Genomic DNA, 26999 nt, shown 5'->3' on the forward strand with positions numbered 1-26999 from the left:
GATGGCTCTCTTACAAAGTTGATTATGTGGCCTAGGGATTGTTACTAAATTATTGAACCATAGACAACATTGCTGATTATTTCATGATGTGGACATAAATGTACTTATACTTCAGTTTTTACAGCTCATGTAAGTTCAACTGAAACAGCTTTTCCCATTCTTTAGAAATGGTTTATTGAGCCTTTGAAATAAAATCGTACATCTAATTCTCATTTCTATTCTTTCACTGTTACTTCTATAACATCTGCTTTACTGCACCATTAAAATGGTAAAAATACAAATTAAATAAAACAAATATCTCTGGTATAAAATTATTAACAGTGTACAATATTATATACAGCAACTTTTCTGTAAATTCCACCTAAATTTAGGAAGTCGGGTTACAAAAAAAACAACCAAACAAAAAAAGCTACAGTGAAATTGAAAACAAATGCTTTATAATGATTTTAGAAGAGGCATTCAATTGTGTTTTTTCTGGCATGCCTGTAGAGTTTTAAATCACTGTAAAAAAATGACTGTCTTGTATGGAGTAGCTTAGATGATCTTAAATATATTCTGAGCTGAATATATGTAGCCCTGAAAATCATGTTTTATGTCCTTTAAAAATAAAAGTTTCTGTATCTTTTGAATTAAAATGTAGATAGATTTACCTTTCAGTTGCTTTTCTAGTGCAAGTGTGTTTGTAGGCGCATACAGGTATTTTTATGTGTGTGTGACTGATTTTAAAAGGTTATATTTAGAAAACAGCATTGTATTTGCATTCAGTCTTATTTTGAAACTGATTCTAATTTATTTGCTTCTAAAGTACATCAGTATAAGAATAGGATCATTCAGATGAATTATTGTTCCAGTTTGAATCCTAAGCTATGTTAGGTATTCACTGGCTCTCCTGAATTATTTTTCTCCTTCCTTGCAATGTGAATAATGTAAACAACTTTTTTATGAAATAGGATACAAATCAGCATTTGTTAAAGTTTTATCAGTTTAATTTCTCATTTTGTAATTATATAACTCTAACACATTAACAAAAATTTTATATGAAAGTGTGATTTTTTTTCTGGTGTATTTGGACCGTTACCTTGTAGCAATTTTCAGTGGTGCTTCATATCTCCCATGGACACTTCTGGTTTATGTGTGTCCTCAGGTACAATATTGGCAATGATCACAGACTGTGTAAAAGGAAGTAATTCAGAACTTCAACACCAGAAGCAGCATAAAACTCAACCGACGTTAATTAGCACACTTTCATGGGAAAATTTCAGCTCAATGCTTTTGCAGAACTTGTTTTTGTTCTTGAGATTTTATTGTCTGATGTCAAGTTCACCTGATTATACTATATCCACTGTGGGAAACCAGCATAGAGGCTGCTGTGTTTTTCCCTTTCATGTTTTTATTTTAAGATGCCAGTGGGACCTAATGAAAAAAACTTAATTAACAACTGAATTCAACTGAACTAAAGCGAATACTGAAGTTCTCTGAAGTTTGGTTGTGAAGTTCTTTAAAATCCTTAGAGGGAAAGGAAATAAACAATCAGTTTTATGCGGGTAAATATCCTGAGTCATTCCTTTAGTGAATGGCAACGCCAGCTGGTAGCAGAATGGGCGCATACTGAATGGCCACATCGCCTGCGGAGCCTCTGCTGGCACAGCTCTTTTGTAGAGCAGAAAACAGTTCATTCATATAAGATAGCCTACTATAGTGTCTGCACAGCTGGAATGGGAATCTTTCAGTCAATGGTGGTGGTTTCTGGGCAGGGGTCAGCTTATCCATGCTGAGGGATTTAGCAAACTGTTCAGCAATATGTATCACATTTCGAAAAGAACATACGGGAGAATTTATAATCAGAAAGCTGTTGAGGGTTTGGGAGCTCTGTGTGTAAACTTCAAAACTTCAAATCCATTTAGAGCTTTGGTAGGAGCAATAATCTTCGGTTCAGCTGGTCAGAAATGAATCTGAGAAAAAATTCTATTTAGCTCCTCTTTTTAAATTAAATGATCGGTTTAGTTTATTCAGAAAGTTGACAGAAAGAAAGGGGAGTTATGTGCTGTTCAACTTCTCCTTTGGATCATTTTTTGAATACAAGTTCTGTGTGCTTCTTACTCCACCATGTGGCACTGAGAATTTAATGCTAGGGAGCCACTGCCACTCAACTCATTTTGAGTACAACTAAAAATACTGTATTCAGACAAAACAATCTAACAGCAACCGCACAGATAAATCAGTTCCGATTCCTCAAGGTGTAATGATGAAAAAAGCTGGAATGAGGTAAAGCCTAAAACAGTATTGCAGAAGGAAAGATTATTTGTTTGCAAGCTTGGTCTCATGATTCCAACTGAAGTCTCTTTAATTTCTCTAAATTTACCAAGAAAATACAGGGAATTAAGTCATCATCACAGGAATTTGCCAGTTGCTGACTTTTTTCCAAGTACTCTTTAACTGACAGGAAAAAAATAAATCTGTACTGAAAATATTACATTTATATGACAAAATATTTTTCAGATAGTTATTTGTAGCTTTGTTATTAAATAACTTCTGGTGGGAGAGAGAATCTCCACTTTGTACTTCTGTTTAGTCTGAGATACTATATAGGGGGTTTTATATTATGGGACAGAAAACACACTTATTTCATTTCTCACCTGCATGTGACAAATCACTTGTCTGTTGTTCTCCCTGTAGACTTATGTAAAATGCAACGTGGAGAATAAATCAACAATATTGTGTTTCTGAGAAAAGCAAAAGAAATAGACTTTGCCTTTTCAATGAACTCACGGAATAATATCAGTTCTGTAGTGATAAGCACTACACACCTAACTGTTTTCTAAGTGAAGATGGTTATTAATCTGTTTTTAAAATATTGTTGTCCTATGTTCAAAACCAAAGTTAATGTGACGATAGGATGGCAGAGTTATTCAGTTGTACAATGTGTTACTTGACAAGAATAATGCCATGCTTCATTGCCTTCAGACTAATATTTTGGGACAAAGAAATCACAATTGTCTACTTCGTAAAATGTCTAATGTTAAAAGTATTTACACTTACTTTTCCTCTGCTGGAAATTGTGAGAATTATTTTGTTCAGCCATGCGTAGATCAGTGGTCAAAGAGGGAATAGCTGATAAGCATTATTCAGAAATGTAAGCTTTTTTTTTTTTTATGTATTAAGTTTTAATATCTATGCTGTTTTCTGTACTATACAGGTTCTCACACTCTACACATCTTCATAGCATCTGAACACTGCATTAACTGTGTTTTAGCTGTGCAAACTTCATTTGTCTTGTCCAGCTTACTCAGTCTTACCTTGTCAATCGTGTTTCTGTCCTCTGATGATTTGGTCTTCTCATGTGGACTCTTCAGTTTGTCTTTCTTGAAGAGTAGTGTCCAAAACTAAGTATGCTGTTCTTGTTGAACCTGTATGTCATTCCTGCTATAACATCATCTTCTGTATGTATTATATGCTCTTCGTTTTTTGCAAAAGGTGTGACATCATTGGCACATATTATTTTCATGCCTTTAAAGATGGGTGCTTCAACTTAATTTTTCTAATCTCCTGGTACTTTGTTTATCCTTTCAGAGTTTTCAAAGGTAACCACTAAGAGTTCTGGCATTGTTTCAGATATGTTTTTTATGTCTGCTAGAATCATGATCTTTCAATTTATAAAGATTTACTTACCAGAATGCTCTCTAAATGTTTTGTTTTCTCCATATATTAGGCTGAGATCTGACTCCTTAGGCATTGATAGCAGTCACAAAAATAAGCAAAAATGAGGTTAAAGTGAGAACCATTCTTGAGAGCTGTTAGGCTAGCTAAGTAGTATTTAGAGAAATACAAATCAGAAAACCTAATACACCAAGAAGAGCTGGCAGGCTGTTCTCTGCAACTCAAGAGAGCCAAATCTGCAAATTCATATCCAGGCAATTTTGGTGTAAGAGTTATGTGAAGGACTCGTTAATCACGAAGGTAATATAGTATAATTTGAGTTCCTAATGGATTAATATACAAAAAAGCAGAGAACAATTAGAAGTTCACCGTTTCGCCTGAATCGTGTCATACCATGTTCCTGTGCCACTACAAAACTCATAGGCTTGCTGTCAAGTACAGGCCTTTCTATGCAGTAGATCTTAATGAAATCCAGAGTAGAAAGGTGATGTTCTAGGCTAAATTTAGACCTTGTTTTCCTAGAACAAACAGTGGAAGAAACTTAAGGTAATTGCCCTTGCCTTCAGATCCACCACTCACTGCTGAAAAATTTACAACTCTGGCTATGTAATTTTCAGTTCTTGAGAATGAAACAGTATTCAGTTGCCTAACACTAGTACTACCTGATGTATTTTGTTGGAGGATGTGGAATATGGACAGGTGAACATGGGTATAGTAGAAGATAGCATAACTGCTTTGTTTATTTTGTAGACCATGTCTTGCAGAGCATGTTTTGCTTAAAAACATCTATGAGAAGGGAGCAGAATATTTATTTTCTGGCGTCCTCCAAACCAGGGGGAGAACCTGTCTGAGAGCAAAGAAAGATGCTGAGCTGGGAGCAACTTCTGGCAGCCCAGTGGGACAGAAAAGGACATTACCCCTGGGCTGGGGCGTGCAGCCTGCCGCTGCAGGAGCACCTGCGAGAGCAGGGGGCAGCGGGACAGCCAGCCCTCAGGGGTTACCTACTTCTACCTGCCATAGATTCTGCCTGTCCCTCGGGATGCCGCTGGAAGTTGCTAGGCAGGAGAGAAACCTTGTGAGGAAAGGACCAACCTTGCAAGGTCGGAGAGAGAGATCAAAAGGTCTTTCTGTTTACTGTGCATAACCCAAGAGATCCAAGTGTCCTCTCTTTAAGGAACTACCTGTCTCTAGCGTATCACCCTGTGTTTCCATAAATCTTTGCTTTAGAATAGAAAGCCTTTCGATGTCTTTCATTAAGCTTCCCATGGAGAAAACAGGATGTTTCTCCTTAAGGATTTGGCCATTTTTTTGTCACAGAATGAAAAGAACGTTTTTGTACATGAACGGGTCTTATAAATCAGGTTTTTAGTTAGTAAACAGGAATTTAGTGAATATTTTTCTGCAGTGGACTTTGAAGAGAAAAAGAAATCAGAAGGAAAAAAAGGAAGAAGTGTGGTTAATTCTAGCAACTTCGGTTTAACCTAATCCCTTTGCTGTAGCGGTGTTTAATGAACTATAATTCATTATGTTTAGTGTATTTTTTGTGGAAATTTATAAATCAAATTGAGACGAGTAAATTGTCCACTCTCATTACAGTGCATGCCCATAGGAAATATTTCACCTATTCATTGCTTATTCTAAGTTCAAGTGACATCAGGGTTCTCTGTCCCGTCTTGGAATGTGTTAATATACATATCACTTGTATCTTTCTTCTTCTGGATGTATCCAGCTTTTGAGAACTTATCAATTTGCTGATCTTGGTGGTATAGTCAATATTGACTGCAAAGTAATTCCTCATACAATACAATACAATGAGGTCTGGCAACATGAAATTAAGATGTCTTGGAGGATAATGTGCACTATAATACACATCTCCTGTGACCTTGCCCCATTCCTGAAATAACACAACCAACAGAGTCTTCTTCCTTCTTAAGGAGCAGACAAGAGAGATGAGAGGTTTCCCCCAGGTCTGGGGTGGAAAATGGTATCCCTTACCTGCCGTGAGGAAGCATTTTCACCAGTGTGTTTTCCAGACTATCTTTCAAATTTTTTTTTCAACTTGTTGATACTACATCAACTGGAACTGTCAGCTGTTTCTGTAGTGTAGTCTTTTCAGCATTACTCATACTAAAATCTATGTTTGCACATTAGGTGTACAACCCACCTAATCTTGTCTTTTCAGTCCTTATTCCACAATATTAGTTCTACGTATATGATGGTTTTGTGTTTTTATCCTTTGGTTGTGAATAAATCACTTCTTTTTAATTAAATACAGAAGCTTGGGGGTTTGGCTTGGTTGGTTTTTTTCCCAAATTACTTTGCATTGTTATGATTTTGCTGATTATTGCTGATAGGCATTTCTTTGGTTTTTGTAAAGATGATGACTGATTCTCTAATTATGGTAGCAGGTGTTGATGCGAAGTGACATATAATCAAGCTTTCTAGTTCAATTTTCTGTTGCAAATAATGTTATAGAGTTTGTTTCTATGCCCTATTACCTTTTTTTCTAAATGCTGTTTTCAAAGCATGAGATTGCAGCTAGTGAGGCAAATAGTCATGTTGGTTCTTTTGGCTTTCCTTTCTCTGATTCAAGATAGGAAAGCTTTTTCCAAGAACTAGCTACACTGCCAATCCTCTGCTTTTTGCTGTCAATATAGCAAGACTCTGCATTTCATTGTTCATCTTTTTAAAGTTAAGACTAGTAATTGAGAAAAATAATGTATTGCATGCCATTGGGACTGAAATCCTTTTGCTCTAGAAGTGGTCCTTGTGAAAACAAACATAATCAGTGCCTTTGGTCTGGTAAATATAATTATGTTTTTATATACATATATACACACTTACATCTTAGTTTATATATATATATATTACAAATTAATAAACTTCCTGAAAAAAATGCCAGTGATGGAAAATGAAAATCCTTAACCTGTAGGACAGAATAATTTAAGCACAGTGATATTTTTTAGTTACATACACTACTTTACATTGTGATGTTCTAGAAATTAAATTAAGGCAGTTTTTGCTGCAAAGCTTTTACTCTTTATCACCTACTCTGACATCAAAATACAGAATTAGAGAGAACAAACATTAGACGAAAGCTCTCCTGCAGAGCAATTAAAAAAAAAAAAAGAAGATAGAGCAATCTCCGTGCAATGTCCCACACTACCTAATTGCTTAAACACTACTCTTACCTGTACTGTGCTGTTCTGACCTATTCAGATAAGAACTGTTCAATTATATGCTTTCCAGAGTGCCTCAGGTTCAACAAAGTAAACTGGAAAATACAACCAAAAATGGGTTAATTGATGAGGCGCAGAAGCAAAGAGTTGAAATATTGGATGTGATACAGTGTATTTTTCTAACATGCAGGCTTGCTTCATCCTTGTATATACAGTTCTGACTTCCAAGACATCCAAGAATGATTTGGCTTCAGAAGCCCACTAACGCAGTCATCACCACCAATTTCGTCTGTGTGCTGCACAAACACAGAAGATAATCTTGTTACAATTCTTGTACTCTTCAAGGGGGGAACTTTAAACTTAGACAAGAAGAAAAGAAATACTTCAAAATAAACTATTTAATAAACTTTCTCTCCTTGTATTGCATTGTCCTTTTAATTGATCGCCTTTGTTTTCTCAAAACTAAAATATAATCTCTAGAAAAATTCTGTTATTGGTTCCAAATACTGGCCATTCAGTAAATAGCCTTGACAAGGAGAACTCAGAATACTCAATATGAAAAATAGAAATGAACAATTATGATAATTTTAAATGAAAAATTTCATCTAAATTGACAGCTTTCTGTCGGTCATTTTGCTTTTGCAAATGCTTTGCTTCAGACAATTTTTTTTTTCTCTGAATAACACTAGATAGTTTAGACTTGTAAATATATTTTCTCAAGTAAATTTAGCAATTACTTAATAATTTTCTGTATTTCGTAAGTCTTTTTCTCTTAAAATTTACTTTAATACATTTCCAACATAAATTGTGAAAAACTGCTTTTAGTATTGTTATATACAAGACATGATAATGTTATATAAGTCATTATAACCATATAATACCCCTATAAAGTAGACAACATACAGTGTAGAGAGCTTTGTACTTAACATATGATATTAACATATATCATACGTTATTATATAATAACATATAATATTATATAATAACATGTTATTAAAAATACCTAGATATTTACTTTTTCTTATAATCAAACTTTAAAGGATCAAATTGTAATTTAAAAACCCCTTTTCTTCATTTGGAAAATTCTTTATAGTCTTTTTTGAACTGCACAGTTTTCACATTTTACAAGTTACTGTAGTATAAGATAAATGCATGTGCATATATTTGAACTTATAGCTCGTCTCTAGTGTATCTGAGAAATGCTTGTATACCATAGGAAAGAAAGATTAAATCTAAAATCACATTTTCATGCAGGAACAATGGCCTCAAATACCTTTCCTGATGGGGACATACCTTGTCTTTATTTCATAGGGTAATCGTTCTCAGTAGTACTTGTCTAGTAACACTGCTAATAACAGTTTCTCATTTTCTAACAATTTAGACATAAACATGTGAATCTCCCTAAATTATCTTGCATCAATATACATTATGGGAATTCTTTTCCATTACATTGCACTAGCCAGCGCTGCTTAAGTTAATTGTTTTGTGTAAGGTTGATTTATGGTGAACCCACAAGGCTGATATTTTTCTTGTGATTATTTGATTGCATGCTGGTTTTGCAGAAAGTGATAACCAGAACTGTGTGTTAGAAAATGGATTAAGTTAGAGTATTAATGAACTATATGTCATTATGCATTTACGATATCTACAGATACTGAACACAGATTCTGGTCAGTAATATGCCACAAATTATATACTATTTTAGATATAATACAGCTCTGTGAGATGAAGATGTTCTTATATATACAGGATACTTTGATCAGTTTTCTCTCAACTAATGATACTGTGGAAATAATAAGAAATAAGAAAGTGAAGCAAATCACTTTGCTATTTGTATTTTTCTTTTCTATGATTAATTTTGAATTTTCTTCCCAATGATAATAGTTGCTTTCCTTCAGATAAAAGAAATCTATATTTTTTTTGCCTACAATTTAATCACAATTTCCTTAGCAAGATTATGTCATTACTGTCAGAGTTACATATGTTTGAGCAGGAGAAGGTTTTATAATGGTCAAGAGAAACTAAACTGAATAATTTACAGGGTGGTGAACAAGTAATTGTTTGAATACTTTCCTCTAAAGATCTTGTATATAGTGTAGTACTTCTGTTTAATATGTTTTAAAATCAACTGTTCCAAATAATATTAACAACATAAATATTTTCATCAAACCCTGCTTATTCATGTCTTTTTTTTTTTTTTTTTCCAATAGAAAATACAATCTGAATTAACAAGCCATGAGGTTAGTTTGGAAGAAATGAAGAAAAGAAACCGGGGTAAAGATGCTGCCAAAAGAGTCCTTTCCCAAATTGATGTGGCACAGGTATGCAAATTTTATTTCCTCCATCTTCCCTTCACTCATGCAAACAGCATGAGTAATACTGTTACTATAGTATGAAATGTTCTGAGGGTATCTCTTCTGTTTTAGCTGCTCCTTTCTAGCCTGGAAATTAGAGTGGATAAAGCATATCATCCATATCATCTTACTGCTCATTTTTCCATTACAGCCTTCCTAGCTAGTTGGCAACAGTTCTGTGGTACGCAGAGCTGACGTAACTGACTGGTGGGGACACTATATGAGGGGTGTTTTGAATGTGCTGCGGTTGCAAGAAGTAAAACTACAGTGAGGCTTTTTGGTATACCTGTTGAGGTATTTGAAAATATTCAGAGTTAAAAGTATTTTAAAATATTTGGAAGTATTTGGTAGAACTGCATTTGAAAGACAAATCTATGCTGAGCAGTGCATTGCAGGCATCGGTTTAAAAAGTTATCTACTGCATTATTTCATCTAGCTTAATAGACATAGAGAGACCTGTTGGAAACTGAAGAAGACTTAATTAACACTTAGGAAAAATACACATTTTTACCCATTGACCTGTGATGGGTTCTCGACTGTTTTGCTGCTTTTGGTTTTGGCATTAGTGCCAAAGTTCCCCAGGCTGCAAAACAAATTGTCAAAATCCGTTAGGAAAGACAAAGAATTTTGTTACGGTGTTAACAGTGAAAAAGGCCATCTTTTTCTTCATCTCTGTCAAATATTTCTAGGTATCTTACCTTCAGTTTTATATTTTTGTTATGGATAATATTAATGGCCTTTTAACAGTTAATCAATTTGAAATGAACAAGTTGCATTTTTTTAATGTTTCCTCTTATCTTCAGGACTAGCTTTGCTTTGTTGAGAATATTTATGTTTCCTTATTTTTCTGTCTTCCTTCACACTAGCTCACCTTCTGATGGTCTCCATGGCAGCTGTGATGTTGCCCATATTTCATCAGTGAAATGCAGGCATCGGGTGACTTTGTATCTAAATGTTTATAAATTCAGCAGCATGCAAGGGAGCACTACCCTTTCTAGGTGCCTTTTTTTTTCTTAATCCATCTTTGTGCAGATATTTTTTCTTCAAAAGGCTTCTCTAGATGACCATCTGCACCAGTTTGAATTTTGACAAATTGGTGGGATCATTTTGAGAATCTGTTTTGCTTGCATTAGATAAAATATGAACAAAAAATAGCTAATGTACATGCATAATGTAAATATCAACTACCAAAAAGGGTAAAAGCTGAACCCTTGGTTCCAAATATTTATGACTATATTTGATTTTAGGCCAGTAAACTCTCTTGAATTCTTTTCCATCATTGTGCAGTACCTTCGGCAGTAAATTACATTTCACAAGATTTGTCTTTACTTACTTTTTTCCTGAAGAGCATTCTCATTTATAAACAAATACAGCATACATTTCTTCTTTTTTTTTTGTGCTAACTAATATTTCTAATTTGACATATATTTATTCTAATATTAGTTGAATTACCTAGACAGAAAGTAAACAATTATGAAAATAAGTAATTTCAATAAGATAGTGAAACAACTGTTAAGTAACCAGATTTATCCCACCTTTTTGGATTACTGTAGGTTGAGAGGTTCTAATTTTTAAATTTAAGGGGAAAAGGTTGATTAGCAAAATAAAAATCTATTTCTTCCATAGTGATTTAAGACCTAGTTAGTCCTACTAGGCTAAGAATTGTTACATGAAAGTGAAATCTTCTCTCAAGAAGGGCTATTTTTGGAAATTCAATAGTAAATTCTTTGTGGGAAGAAACTATACAGCAGACAAATGACATTCTTGTTTATTACTTTCATCTGTCTTTTAAGGTAAACACACTTGTCACAGTAAAAAGATATTTGACTCCCTTCCCTTACTGCATTACTTATTCCTAGTGATATTTTAACATAATTTAATGTAATAAAATACAAAAGAATGTTAAATCTCTAAAAATATTTAATTACCTGTAGTTTTGCTTGTGAATAACTACGGATCGTTTGCTTCTAAAGAAATTTTCCTCAAATCAAAAAGGAATGAAACTGACTTAGTTGTGGGCTTTCCTTTTCTCCCATGAGTTGTTACTATGCTCTTTATCTAGGCCAGCCAGGTTTGCCAACTGACCATGAAGTTTGAGTATTGCCATCATTTCAGCTGTTGGTATGAAGTAAATTCAGCTGGCTGCACATTTTAGCATTTAAGAATGCTCATGTTACTTCTCGCCAAAGATCCATTTAGTCCAAAATCATATCTTCAGTACTAGCCAGAAGACAGTGACAAGGTACAGTAAGGTGAATGTATGTGATGCTTCCACAGTGATTTGCAGCTGAGCAACTTCTGGGTCAGAGGTATTTAAAAGCTCATGTCTAAATGCTTTCTGAAGTCTTGTAAATTGCTGGAATCCTCAACTTCATTTAACAGCTAGTTACACAATTTAACTGAATGCTATATGAAGTAGTCCTTCCTTTTGTTCGTTTTGGTTTCCCCATGTAAGAGTTTAACTTGCTGCCAACTTCTTCATGAATTTTGAGAAAGTTAACAATTATTTGCTAGTCAACTTTTGCATACCACTAATTTTAATCCCCTTCAGTTGTATCTTTTCTAGGCTGACTAGCATGTTAAATCATACTGAGACCTTTAGATTATATAGCTTTGATTGTCCTGTCATTATTCTCTACACATTTTCTATTTGTATGTTTTTTGAGACGAGGTGATCAAAACAGCACATATTATTCAGGCACAATATAGATTTATACAATGACTTCTATACTCTGGCAGGTATTTTCTTTTTTATTCTTTATCATAGAATCATAGCATCGTTTAGGTTGGAAAAGACCTTTAAGATCATCCAGTCCAACCATTAACCTAACATTAACCTAACGTTATGTTCCTAATCATTCCAAATTCCCACTTTGCTTGTTTGGCTGCTTTTAAGTATTGAGATGATATTTCCTTAAAACTGTCAGAGATAAATATAAGTATATAATATAACTGTTATAGTTATCTATTATAACTCAAGTAAGAGTGCTAATAGATAATTTAGATCCCCCTCGTATGTCATGCTTAGTGTTTCTTTTGTGACGATTACTTAACTTTTGGATGAATTACATATAATTTGCTTGTTTTTTTCCTACAGATCCTCAGTACTGTGCAATCCTTCAGTGACTCTTCACAGATGGCTTTAATTTTCTCTACCATTAATACTGTCATTCTCTCTCTTTTCTAGATCATTTTTAATGTACTGACCAACACAAATTGTAACAGATACTGATGTGACATTGCAAGCTTCCCACAAGACTTGATCTTCATCAAGTTGAAGTGTCACAAGAAAATGAAAAACTAATTAAGTATGAATTTAGTGTATGCAAACACACTGAAGAAAAATAAGACCACTTATTCCTACCCTTTGTTTCCTATTTTTACTCAGTTTTCACTTATTTATCTAGGGAAAGACCTCCTTTCTTAACCCGTTGGATCTTAATTTCATTAAGAGTATTTAATGAGGAAAGTTGTTGGAAGGAACTGCTGAAATCTGCACAGTTCTCTGTTACCCAGAATTGTCTTCTGCTTATGATTCCTGCCTCCTTCACAGAAATCTGATAGATGTTGGAAGCATTTTTACTAATGCCTATGTATTAGCTAATTCTATTCCTTATTATAGTTTTTCTCAAGTTTGTGTAAGACAGACAGCACTGTATTGTGTCATAAAGTGTCCAGGATTTGAAGGTAAAAAAAATCAAAAGTGTGTTTGCAGATGCTGAGTTCCTATTTAATTACTTACGCATTTCTTAGTGACATTCTTTTTTTTTTTCCCAAACAGTAGAAAAATTTATTCTACTAGTACTTTGCTCTGTACTTCTAAAGATGAATTAGTTCTTCTTCAAGTAGATAATTAAAATGCCCTTTCTTTGCTTTATTTTTAATTATTTCTCCTCCCCCTGAGGTAGGGATCATGTAAGCAAGCAATATAATTAATGGACAAAGATAACAAATTGTGAAAATTGTGAGATTAGAAGCCATGCTTGTCGTAGATTTTTCTGTCTTCAAATTACTTTCCTTTTACTCTAGGTTATCCTTTTTTAAATTGAAATAGAAATTAATTTTATACTCTAAATCTCAGGTTTTGTTCTAGAACTACTTACTGCCCAGCCACTTTATTTGGGTTTCTTTGAGGGACTAGAATCCATAAAACCTTGTTCACTCCTCACACCCCAACATTTTGCATATTGGAAAGTACGAAAACACTCCCTTTCTTCACTTTGAGCATATGGGCTTACTGTCTCTGCTGCATCCAGTGCCCTGGATGATATAAGATTTTTTTTTCCTCCTGTGAAGACCAAGATTCTCTGCTGCTCATGTTCTCCCCAGAAGTTTTAAATTCTTTAAAAAAGAAACTACTGATTGCTAATGGATTCCAAGTATTCTGAAATGGGTCTAAGATGTGGCTTCAGTGCTGAATTGATTTCACATTTACTACTTACCCATGCTTACTTTTCAGAAAAAGCTGCAGGATGTCTCCATGAAATTTCGCTTGTTTCAGAAGCCAGCCAACTTTGAACAGCGCCTACAAGAATGTAAAAGAATTTTAGATGAAGTGAAATTGCAGGTGCCCAAGTTGGAGATGAAGAGTGTTGAGCAGGAAGTAGTACAGTCACAGCTGGATCATTGCATGGTGAATATTTAAAGATTCTGTCTTTCTATTTGTTTCCTGCCTGTTCTGCCTTTCAAATTTAAAGTATTTTCAATGACAATGTCAATATTTCTTTGGGAGATGTTAGAAAAGATTCTAAGAAATATTTAAGAGCAAAGTTACACAATGAAAGTTATAGGACTCTTTTTAGTTAAAGCTCGATTTTTTCAAGGAGAGGAGGATAGAGAGAAGGGTTTGATCCTCCTTGTCCTACTTCTCTTGTTTGCAAATGAGGTTAGAAGGACATTGTACACTTAAAATTGTATTCAATTTCAGAGTTTCCCAGGATATAATAACACAGTGAAATAGTTCTAACAGTCTTACAGTAACTTTTTCTTTCTATATGTTGTTCTCTTGTTCTGTCATAGCAAAGACGTCTCAGAAGCATGGGATGCTAATTAAATGAGTGAAAAATTAAATGAGTGAAAATATGGATTTATGTGGAGAAAGCTAAAAATTACAGATTGTTGTCCTGAATTCAGGATGAGAAACAAAGTATCAGTTACTCACAAAATTGGGGGCGGGGGGAGAATCAAAACATTCTCATTTCAGTGAACTTTCAAAGAATGGTCATGCTCTTTCGCTATGTGTGAAGGCCAGTCAGGATCCCTTTCTAATTCCCCCTTCCCACCTTGCATATGAGTTCATCTCCCTGGATTCGCTTTATTTTCCACAATATCCTACAGTCATAGAACTCCATGATGTAACCAAAAGAGATGTTGCAGTGCACAAGTCTGTTCTAGCCAGGAAACACAAAACATAAAGGAAAACCATAGATTACAGCTTCCATGAGATGGCATACTGTGATTTTCTTACAGTTCAAGGGCAAAAGATGACCTGAATATGTCCTAAAGAATATGAGGAGAATCTGTACTTATCCCTTTAATATCCCTGTAATCCTTACCCCTTTACTGTTGAAGGGAGGTAAAGATAAAGATGAACACCGTGTGCTTGATGGGAGTAAAAAGAAGACTTAAAAGCAAAACTCAGGACAATCAGATCCTTGTCTTCAGCTGTTTTTTTTTCTGGAACGATGACATGCCTGAAGATGGGGGTTTTTTTGCCTTCATCGGCAGCTAGCTTTTGCAGCCCTGTCATAATCTATGGAAGTCTTATAGTGGTTTTAGAGCATCTTTATCTACAAAGAATCTCATGACATTTCTGTTTAAAAAAACCTAGTCATAGTATCCCATCAGATGTTAGCCAATGTGCGTCATACAACAGCTTCCTAATTTGTTGACAGGTTTTCAGTGATGAAGAAAGTGTTTGGCATATTAAGCACCTAGAAAGCAGTTGGACTATATAAATACTTCCTTTAAGTAAATAAAATAATGTTAAGAATTGGCTTGGTAATTAACTTTAGATTATGGAGAAAATGCACTTGGGATTTTTTTGTTGTCATATCTGCTGGAAAAAAAGTCATCTTTACTGTCCAGACACACTAGACACAGATTTTACATTGTGGGAGATACTGCCGCTAAAAGTAAACCTCAAAAAATTACAGATTAAAAAAGTACAGTGTAATTTATTTTGCAGTTCTGTCTAAGTGTACAGGACAGTAAGTTAATTTTTCAATGCATGATGGCAAAATGCTGGACCACAGAATTCAACCCGACATCTCACAATAAACCTTCTCAACAGCTTCACGTTTGCCATTCTTCATGTACCTGTGTGGTAATGAACACTCTGTATCTCTGTGGAGTCTTTTTCCACTCTGGAGTTCAGCGGAATTTCCATGCCATAGCAGAATTTATTCTTAGATTTAAAAAAAAAAAAAAAAGTTCAGTTTCTGCTCTGCTTGCATGAATGTTAACTGGGCATTTATGTAGCTGTTAAATGTCTTGAGTTACCAAGTCATACATTTAGATGATGATACTGACTTTCTGCATATGGAAAGAAAGAATACTTTCATTTTTCTTAGTATCACTCGTTTGAAATATTAGGGAAATGTATTGTGTCTACAGATTGCTTGCATGCCATTGCTTACTGAACAGCTCTTTATCACTTTTTGCTTAGTCATTGAAATAGTGCAGGAAAATGCAGTAAATTATATATTTTGAATTGTTACATTACTTTTTCATGTAGTTTTTTAAAAATTATTTGATTTTTTGACCAGTATTACACCTAGTAAATGTAGGGGAAATCCTCTATCCTACCAGTCTCTTGATTTAGTAGTATGAAAAGCTGTCAGATTTTTAAATTAATTTAGTGGCTATTTGTAGTTTAAATATATCCAACAAGCTGTATGAATTGACAGAAGACATCAGTTGTTGTTTTAAGTACTGCATTATCTAAATCAGTTTGAAAACAGCCTTTGTCGTATCTTAAAAAATTAGTAATGGTGTGTACTTTCTTATCTATAATATTTCTACCATTGTTTTTGGTGACAAGTCTTTGAAGCCAATATTAGCAACGATAGGCTGTTCTGAATCTGTTAATTTGAAATCTGATTTAGAAAATGATCAAGTTTTCTCATAAACTTTTTTTTAATGCACATACATGCTCAGGGTGAGTTTTCTCTATCCTTAGGTCACATACCATGGTACCTCTCAACTCCTTTAGCTTTCAAATGGGAGTGGAAGGTGCTCAGACTCTTGCATGATGGTGGTTTTTATACAGCAAACAATGCAAAAACTTCTGGTGCGCCTTTATAATACCTTCAATAGTCTTTTCTGTTTTACATATTTTAATGGTGGTATTTTTCTTTCATATTTCTGTTTGATTAGAAATTATATAAAAGCCTGAGTGAGGTGAAGTCTGAAGTGGAAACAGTGATAAAAACTGGGAGGCAGATTGTTCAAAAGCAGCAAACAGAGAACCCGAAAGAACTGGATGAAAGACTTACAGCTTTGAAGTTGCAATATAATGAATTGGGTGCAAAGGTAAGTTCTGTGTTTTTAATACAAAACTATGCCCTCTTTTTAACTGGCAAAGTGAAGAATAATCTTGGTATGGTAAGTAAATGGGGTTTTTTATTCGTTCCTTTCAAGACCCTCCCATTTTCTAAACAGTGGAGCAGAAAGAATGGAGGCAGAGGCAGTCACCAGGATGGCTATTCAGTTGCTCTGAGAAGAAATAACCTTCTAGAAAAATAGAAAATTCATTTATTTCCTATAATTTAAAATTACACTTTCTTAGTATTTTAATTTTTTTTTTCCTACTAGTTCATTGTTTTAGGGTCAGAGGGGGATGTTGTTTCATTTTAATGCCTCAAACAGTCACTTGTTTCAAAACACTTCAGGTCAGAAAAATACTTAGATTTTGTTTGTGATTTTTTCACATTTTACTTGAAGAGCTGCTTCATAAAAGAGAGAATTCTACCTTCTGATTTCCTTCTGCCTCTGACTGTACAGGTCTTTAAGTATATCATTTCCGTTTGTTGCTGTTCAAAAATCTGTTGACCAAAAACTCTTGCTACTGCAGCTTTCCTCAGGAGGCATTTGTATACCACTCTGCTTTGCTGCTTCTGCACTCTTGAGTTTAACTACATGTGTTCAGTTGTTGTCATAACTGTTCCCTGGTTTAAATGTCATGTACAACCCTGACTTACCTTTTCATGGTATCTTAATATATAAGCCACATAGACTATTTTTTAGTTATGAGTATATGGAATAACTGTCCTGTTGTTATACATCTCAGATACCAGCAAACCCTTGTTTAGAATTTAGTAATTTGTCATCCTCCATTCCATAGGGATTATCAAATTTCTTCATGTTGGGCAAAACTGAATCATCATCCTTTGAGCTCTGTAATGAGGAATGTATTGCCTTGGAATACAACTTTTAAAAAACAAAAAAAAATCTGATATCTGTACAGTACTCAGTTTGAGCACTTAGTGAATGTCAGCATATAATTAGGAGGACTACCTGAATACTTTCTCAATATTCTTTTATATAAGTCAGCTTCACCTGCAGAAAAAAACAAATAGTTCTCAACATGTGGCAGACTTTTACCTTATGATGCCAGTGATAAGTTATTTATATATAATTAACCATGTAGAATCAATCCCTATTAATTTCCCAAGCACTCTCATTCCTTGTGTAAACTTTTCATCTATACATGATCTGTTTCTTTATCGATTCATATACAGTTAAATACTGTTACACTTCCCAAAAGGAGAATGTTTTTGTTTACTCAATTTTTCCTAAAAGTCAACTAAACAGACAGTAGGAAAGACAAGCTACTAACCAATATTAACAAGACTGTGATTGAAAAAAAAAATTGCGCGTCAAACCCTAAAGGCTTTTTATTCTGGGTCTGCATTATCTATGGAGTGTGTTGCCTCCTCCTGAGGTACAATCCTCTACAAGTGTTGTCCCAAATAGGGCTCGTTTACCCGGTGTGCAATAAGCCAGTCTTCACACGCTGAGATGACATAATGTTTATTCACAAAGTTGCGCACGTTTGGGTGCTAGGTGGCTTTCCACAAAGCTAGCACACTGAATCATCAGGTCAGCATCTATTTATACACACGTTCATTACCATATTTAATTCTCTAAGACATATGCAGTGCTATGATTCGTTAAAATCTCTTTGCCTACTGTTTAAGTTAATGAGCATGCTCAGTTGGTCTTCTGTTTGAGTCTGGGGTGTAATTGTGGTAGGGGGTTCACAAGTCGGTGGTCACTATCTCCCCATGCCAGAATTACCTTTCCCCTAATTTCCTTCTTGGCAGATCTCAAGCAACCTTTCATGGTTTACTGATCAAGTCAGTAATATATCACCTAGACTTCTGCTCTCAGACAATCTGTTCACTAAATAAAAGCGCAGTTAGAGTCGGGCCTTATAATGGACATCTATAGCAGCATCAGTTTTGGACAACACAAGGACCTTTGAGCTCTGAAGAGGAGCTGTGGCATTGTCCTAAAGAAGACTTCGCACAAATAATTCAATTAACAACTATCCTTCATTATTCTGTTTCATTCCTCTTGCCCTCATTAAAACTATCCACAGACCTTCTAAAAACTGTAGGATAAAAGTGAATTTGGTGCTGTAACTGGCTGACTGAAGATTGTGAATGACAGACATAGTTGTCTATTGGTTTCTAAAATTTATATACTTCACATATATGAAATAGGACAGAGTGCAAATACTTTATTTTGTCAGATTATAAATTATTAGAACCATAAATTATTACTAGCTAGGAAAATGAGCCCATGGTAATACTGAGGTTCAGTATGTGGTTTAAACACATACTGATAATCAAGCCCCGCTGACTACAGTACAATAAAACAGTAAGAGTAATATTACTTTTGACAGAGATAATACTGATTTGGGAACCTGAATTAAACCAGTTCTCTCTCTTGCTAGAAAATAAAGGTATTTATTTTCTAATAGCATCAGTCGCTTAATGAGTGTCAAGAAAACTGAAGAGTCTTCTTCATTAAGGTGTGGATAGCTATTACCTGAGATTAGACAATGTATTTGGTTTCTCCGTTATTTTGGAAAGGACTGTAGCATTTATTCCTGCATTATGTTTAACTTAACAGCAGACAGGTGCCATTGTTACAGGAAACCTCTCTTAACTAATGAAGGGATAAAAATGTGCCATTAGGAAGCCATTAGTGATCTGAAGTGAACCATGTTGCAACTTAATGGGTCTCAAAAATCTGCAGTGCTGTGTTTAGCTTTGTTGTCCTAGATGTAATTTCTCACAGTTACTTTTATATAGCATGGTAGTTAACAGTTTTGGAGACAGTCACAAAAGCCCAGAGATACAGAACTAAAGGAATCAGTTAGCCATCATCAGCCCTAATTGATTGCATTGAGTCAAAATCTGTCTTTTTAAGAAAAAAACTGATAATAGTTATAACTAATAGTAAGTCTGAGGACTGAATGTATAGGCTGAGTAAAAAACACATCTTTAAGTGTAGACTCTACTGCATGATTTCATATGTACTGCTTCAGAAGGACCCCCATATTTGAAACAGTCTTAAGCACATTCTGAAGCATGCTGGAATGGCTTAATTTAAACATGTGCTGAAGTGTTGTGCTCTCAGATGGACAGGAAAATTATGGTAATTTCTAATAATTTCATACACAACTTACTGTAGTTTTTCTATATATTTTAGGTATCATAACTTGAGATGCTGTGAACCTAGGAATTCTTCCCTTTAAGAAGAATGGGAAGGTGTGGGGATTTTTTTGTTTGTTTCTTTTGGTTTTAGCATATACACGTATGGATATAAATACCTGTGATTACTACTAATTGCTTAGATAGTATCAGACCTTAAACCCCTCTGTGGTCCAGGAATGAGTGTAGTCTGTTCAGAACACCAAGTTTTGCCCCTCATTTTTCACCTAATATTCTTTAAAAGCATAATCGATAATTTTGAAACTGTAGTAGTGGCCTCATTGTAAACAAGTTTGAGATGAATTTACAAGAAAGCAAAATGTCATTTGAATATCATGGTGTAGTGGTTGCATTTATGATAAATATTCCATGCCTGTGCTTACTTATGCATTCACTTGCCCTTATTCTCTCTTTCTCTGACACAGGCACATATGCATATGTAGACACACACCACTATATTAAAGCTTAGGGAGTTTGCTAGTTGTGAGTGGCTGTGAGGTAGGGTCTGTAGCATCCTTGTGTCAAATCTCCCTGTGGTAATTCATCAGAACAGGGAGCTGGACTCTAAAAGAAAGTGGCAGTAATAATGTTCTTGCTGCTCTCCTAAGGGCATTGCGTGCAGTAGGGGCTATTACTTACAAGGTCAGGTCTTCCCTCACAGTAGCACTGCTGCACAGGATTTTTGGCTGTAAGAATAAAAGGCTGTAAAATACCTTTCTTTTGATTCAAATATCTGTTTTTCTCATTTTATTTTTATTTATTACATCCAAGGATTCTTGTGAGTAAACTATTTAGCATAGCTAAAATATCTTTAAAATATAGAGAAAAAATTTATGGAGGTAGGATGTTTGGTATCACAGCATGAAACAGAAGGCCTTTAGAGGGCACTGTTTCCTATTTTTCTTTAGAAATACATCTTTACATTGAAGTACAAACCGAAACTGATTAATCAGTAACCTCTGGATACATATAATGTACGTGGAAATAGTGTAACATTATTGATAATATATACAGAATTTAGAGATGTATATAGTTATGCAAATACTCTTTCTGTGTTTGGGCACGTATCAGGAACTTCATTTTAGAGTATATCAGGTGTTTAGGATTCTTACACAGGCAATCACACTTAGGGTAGTGCACTTTGCTTTGTATTGCTGCTAAGGATCTGCAAATAGTTATTTGCAGCGACTGTTAATACTCATCAGAAGAGGAGGTGAAAATTTGTGTGGATTCCTGGATCCATGTGTGAATGGAGCCCTAAAAAGCTGATTTTTATGGTCCTTCCAAGGGACTTACCTCTTGGCCTGACTGCAAGTTCTGAGGTCTCATTTACTAAAGCTGGCATACAAGAAAGCACATAAAGCATATTCAGTGAAGAAGAAATGTTCTGAGAATTTAGTATTAAGCCTCTATAGAGTGATAATATACGATCAGGGACATTTTATTGCTTATTCCCTGGGAAAATCTGATCTGTTTACTCAGGGATAACAAAAGCCATGTACCTATCCTCATGGCACCCTATTACATTTTAAAACTTCAAACTCTCCTTGGTAGTAGAGCTAGGAATCAATTTGATCATTGCACCGCTTCTTGTACTCAAACAGTGTCAAAGCCCAAAATAGTTTTAGTACCTATCGATACAAGTTTTGGATATCTGACAGTACCGTAGACAATTTTTTCCTATTTAAAAATACTTAAATAGAAGTCGGTGGCTACAATATCACTTGATTATTAATTGACATGCAAGGTAATTAGTAATTTCTTTTAAATATTAGTGACCTACGGAACACTTTTAATCCGCCTTCTTTCATGACCTTTTTTAAACTTCAGCGCAACATAATTTATTAATTTGTATTTTCTAACCACCAGTTGCCTAATGTCTATCTGAGATCTCTTCATTTACTCTTCTGCCTATGTGGAACCTTCCTTCTCTCTCTGAATATGCTCAGGGGCTTGCAAGGAGGATTATTTTCCCCTGTTCCTCCAGGTTACACCAAAAAGTACTGTAAGACAGTCAAGACAACATAAATACTCAGCCTTCCTTCCAGGTAGCGTGTAATATGCTTAAAAGAACTTAACAAATAAACCAGGGATTGTTCACAGTACTTCACATCCAAAACATTCAGAAGAGACTAACCAAAAAGCTGTGAATGTAAAGAGGTGAATATGGGGATCTAGAAGATTGGAAGCTAGTGGTAGAGGGTAAGACTTAGGATGGTCTGAAAGTGTGGAAGAAAGCAGACAGGTGCTGCAAATAAGTCTGTGGTGAAGACTCCCATCTAAGGGACTGGGAATCAGTTCCATAGGGATGTGGCCTGGGACTTAACCTGGGTGAGAGGTTTCAGGGAAATGTGAACAAAGGTTGATGCTCTAAGGAAACTGGACATGAGAAAACAGACTGCATATAAGGAGAAAGAATTTGAAAGGGGACTATGATGGACCATGGAGGTCTGTGGAAAAGAATCTTGGGATTGCAGTGCACAAACTGCGCTTTCTTCAAAAAGTCTGTAATGTAGCCTACTGATAGTAAATGCTTGTGAAGCTCTCTAGAAAATGTGTGTTTCAACTTTCTTCTGTTGATTTATTTAGAACAGATATGCCTAATCTTTAGTCAGTGCCAAACAGAATCACATGAGGACACTTGAGGACACCTTGGTTTTCCCCCTCTGTATGAAAGAATGTAAAATCATTGTATAACCAAAACATCCTATTGCAGGATGGCTGTGAGTCTGACTGCATGCTGGGAGCAATGTGCATCACACTAAAGTGGCAGACACATTTTTGATAAGGAAGTGGGAGGGGGTCAGGAAAGCTTAGTAAAGCGTGCATCATAGAATGTAATACAAACTGTATGAGTTGTTCTGCAGTGACCCAAATAAATGTTATTAAACCATGGGATGGATTTACTAATGAGACACATTTCTGCTGATTTTTAATTTATTTTTCAGTTTGTTTTGAAAAAAGAAAAAAATTACAAATTCCTATGCAAACCCCCTACATTTAAAGAGTATTAAAAAGACAACAAAATAATATGCTGAGAAATTTAAAACTTAAAGTTAACTGTGCTGTCTTAGTTTGACATCATTCAGTGACTCCTGTGTTTCAAGATGTTGGTATTTCTTTGGCAGAGAATTTTTTTCTTCTATGTGATGTAGCTACATTGAGCAAACCTTGAGCATTCAATATCACTGTATGGCCATCTATATGAAAATGTTCTCTCTGAAGGGTTTTGACATCTATTTTGTGTCTCAAGGAAAGCCTGTTAATTCAGTTGTTCCAAATTAGTTTGCTATGCATGACTTCAGAATGGAGGAGTTGGTTTGCAGAGGTCTGCTGCTAGTTCAGACTCAATGAGTCTTTATGCACATTTTTTCTTATAGGTGTTTGCATTCTAGCAGCAAAATTACAGATATTGAGAGAACTAGGGCAAGACATAACTATATTAAAAGTGCAGCTTGGCTTGTAAAATTGCAAGCTAAGGTTTTATAGAAAAACGACATATGAAAAAGGTATATAAAAATCATTAAACTTGTTTGACTGAAGAGTTAAGAAACACATGTTTTCTTTCTGCAGGTGACAGAAAAGAAGCAAGAGTTAGAGAAATGCTTGAAATTGTCCCGGAAGCTACGAAAAGAAATTAATGCTATGACAGAGTGGCTTGCAGCGACAGATGCAGAATTGACAAAGAGATCAGCTGTGCAGGGGATGCCTAGCAATTTGGATGCTGAAATTGCCTGGGGCAAGGTAACAACGTAACATACACTGTACCTTTATGTATCTCAGGTTATGCATATCACAGAAAGATAGCGTCCTTTCTTGATAAAGAAAGCGAATAAAAATTCTGGCATTTTAATTAGTGGAACTTTGTAACTGTTATGGCATTATCTCACCCTAACATTAATGCTCAGAAAAGTTTAAACCGTCTTGTTTGTGCGTATATCAATAGCACAATTCACCTTCATATTGCACTAATCTTCACTGAGATGAATTTAAAGTTAAATTTCATTTTTTGGAGTACTATAAATTATCCATCCAGGATCCGTGTAAATAGAGATCCATGTAAATAGAGATCCATATACATGGAGATCCCTTTCTCTCTCACCCCGTTCTACTCATGATTAGAAAAGTATTAAACAGTAGAACAGCTCCAGCAGATGGAAAATTAAGGATGTCTGAACACTCCATATTCCACATGTTCAGATAGCAGCCAGGAGGTGGGATATTTGTTTTCTTACCCTTTTTGGTTTGTAGCTCATTTGTTTTCATTCTGGGGGCTTCTTGCTTCCATGAGACTTCACCTTGAACTCTTGTTTTAGGTTATAACTCAAAGCCTAACATGAAACTTCCCTCAATATTACTACATGTGCCACAGTTTAGATAAACATCTTACAGAATTACTGAGGAATGCAAGAGTTCTACATCAAACTGCATATCTCTCTGTAACATTAAGACTTAGCACACTATCATTCAATACTAGCTAATCTAGTTTATATTCTGCATATGTAATAAAAATCCAAACAGAACATAAGCAAACCAAGCCATTATTGTACACATATACCAAAATCTGTGCTTTAGAGGAAACTATGCTCATCATTATCCAAAGCTTCAAAATTTCAAACAGTTATGTGAAGCCAGCAGCATTTTGGATAAGTGTTCCTATGTAATTTCAAAACAAAACAACAACAAAAAAAACCCTTAAACAGTATTGTTTATTTGTGTAAAAATTTACCACTTCTGCTTTGTTTAATATGGAGAATTCCTTAAACATTTTACCAGTTTCACCATGCATTATGGAAATAGTCATGAATACTACACAAGCAACTTTACTACTGTTTTTAAAGGCTGTGCGGATTAAAGACACTGCAGTAAAATCTGGGTTTTGGTTTGGGTTTTTTTGTTGGTGGCGGTTTTTTGTCTTTAACTCCCCCTTTCAAGCTTCTGAGCATGATAAAATGTCTTTAGCCTTGAAATACACTGATGATTTACAAAAAACAAGAAGTCTACAAGTCTTTTGTGATCTGTCTCTAAGAATGACAGTATGTGGAAAGTAGTATCAAAAAATATATAAAGATCAACTTTTGCTATTATTATCTTACAATTACTCTTTGACTATTGCTGCTTTGACTTTCAAATCAAAACCTTGATCCCTATAAAAACAATTACTGCTTGAAGTTCTCTCATTTTCACTTTCTGCCTTTCCTAAAGTAAAGTCTGTGCAGTTCCTCTCGTTACTTTTGGTTGATATTGTGCTCTTAACATCCATAATAAAGGACAAGCATCAGATTTTTAAGAGATGGATTACGCAATCATCTGGTTTTAACATCCCCAAACTAACCTGCCAGTTACTCAGTCCATTTACCCGGTCATGAAAATAAGAATCATCTTTGGTGGTGTTAAACTACACAGTACAGTTCTACTGAAACAGAAATGTACGCTGTTTGTTCCTGCATGCATGTTCAGGAAAGTTAATCCAGATGTACATAGCTTCACAGCAGCTTAAATAGAAAGATTTCTCCTTAATATCATGTAATTGTTAGATGTGGACCTTAATGCTTCAGAAGTTGCATAATTAGAATCTAAAGTCTGATGATCAATGCAGTTACACAGTGGGAAGTCCTTGTTAAGTCTCACACTTGCTACAAGTACAACGTATTTTTATCTTATGACAATCAAAAAAAGTAACAAGAGCTAATTGAAATAAGAAATACTAACATGAAAAACATATCAAAAAGGGGAACCACTCCACCTACTAATCTTAAAGAACTCCATTGAATACTGTGAATTTTCACAAGGAATTGATACATAAAGGGTTGCAGAAAAAAATGGTAAAAAGCATGTTTTGACTTCAAATCTTGCCCAAAGCCTTCACTGCAGTCCAACTTCATATAATACCGCAGCTCTTCTCCTTCAGTCAGTTCATCACTAAAATAAGAATAAACAGACAACTTCAGATGAGAGCAGCTGTCTGTTGTTGAAGTATGTATGTACTGAGTGAGTGGCTTTCAGAATTCTTTTATTAAGATTCTCTTTAGGAAATATAAATCAATATTTACATAAATATAAGCAGACTTTTAATTTTGAGCAATCCAACAGATAGTATAGGCGGCAGATCCTAGCCTTCCAAATGTAAGTATTTGCAGAAATTATGTGATGTGAGCATACTTTTTCCTAAAGAATCTGCTCCCACTAAGAGACAGGAATTGCTGCATGTTTTCCTGGACACTTTAAAATTCTTATGAGGACTTCATAAATAAGTATGACACTGAAACTCCTATGTGGATTTCAATGAGGCATCATAAAAAATTGTACATCAATAATTCAGTCCCCAGAACCAGGGCCTCACAGTATCTGATTAATGTCACAGCTTTGGGCTTTGGACTTCCTGGCTAAGTAGGCTGCCGAAGACAGTAACAGATCTAATGAAATGCACTGGGAGATGAATTAGGCCCAGTGGATTGCCATTGTGAGGAAAGTCTGCAGAAAAACTAAAATGGAAAATGGAGGGGAAGAGAGGAGAACTATATACTGTGAATGTACTGAAAATTGGATGTGTGTTGCTGTTGATATAACCAGGCAGAGAGCTCATAAACGTTTTCCTTTACAGCACAAGGAAGTAGTTATATTTATTACTGCAATTATTTCTAATTAATTTTCAGTACACAAGACTTCTTAAAAGTCAAAGGAACTTAGAAGGTTTCTGAGATAATTATAGAGGCTAGGATAAAAAAATCATACATGTGAACATTGTCTTCAAGGTATAAACACCTAGAAATAAAAAGGAATGTTCATCTGGAGTAGGAAATTATGTTAATGAAACATAGCATTAATCTGGACATGAAGGGAAGTGTGTCATTTATTTATGTCTAGAATTTTTTTAAGGATGGAACAAAAGCTTGGCTGAGTTATGTGAAATGAGATGGGCAACATACTAAAGGCTGTAAATCCTGCCTTTTTACTCAGTAGAGACAAGCTAAATCTTTTCATTTGAATTCAGTTATGTTATAATAGATAAGAAAAATGACATGTGGGTGGAAAGATAGTCATTAAACATTGTATATTAGAAATCCATTTATAATTAGAAATCT

At 34.9% G+C, this 26999-nt stretch overlaps 1 protein-coding gene across 1 annotated transcript in view; it reads left to right on the forward strand.

Annotated features, from left to right (window-relative positions):
• DMD (dystrophin) overlaps positions 1 to 26999 on the forward strand; it is a 1232979-nt gene that overhangs the window by 500289 nt on the left and 705691 nt on the right. The window contains exons 31-34 of the mRNA XM_075717957.1: positions 9047 to 9157; positions 13650 to 13823; positions 16568 to 16723; positions 23488 to 23658. Of these exons, the coding sequence (XP_075574072.1) occupies positions 9047 to 9157; positions 13650 to 13823; positions 16568 to 16723; positions 23488 to 23658 (612 nt within the window). The remainder of the gene's footprint in view (positions 1 to 9046; positions 9158 to 13649; positions 13824 to 16567; positions 16724 to 23487; positions 23659 to 26999) is intronic.

The sequence above is a fragment of the Pelecanus crispus genome, chromosome 1 (assembly GCF_030463565.1).
Source record: "Pelecanus crispus isolate bPelCri1 chromosome 1, bPelCri1.pri, whole genome shotgun sequence".
Lineage (NCBI taxonomy): Eukaryota > Metazoa > Chordata > Aves > Pelecaniformes > Pelecanidae > Pelecanus > Pelecanus crispus.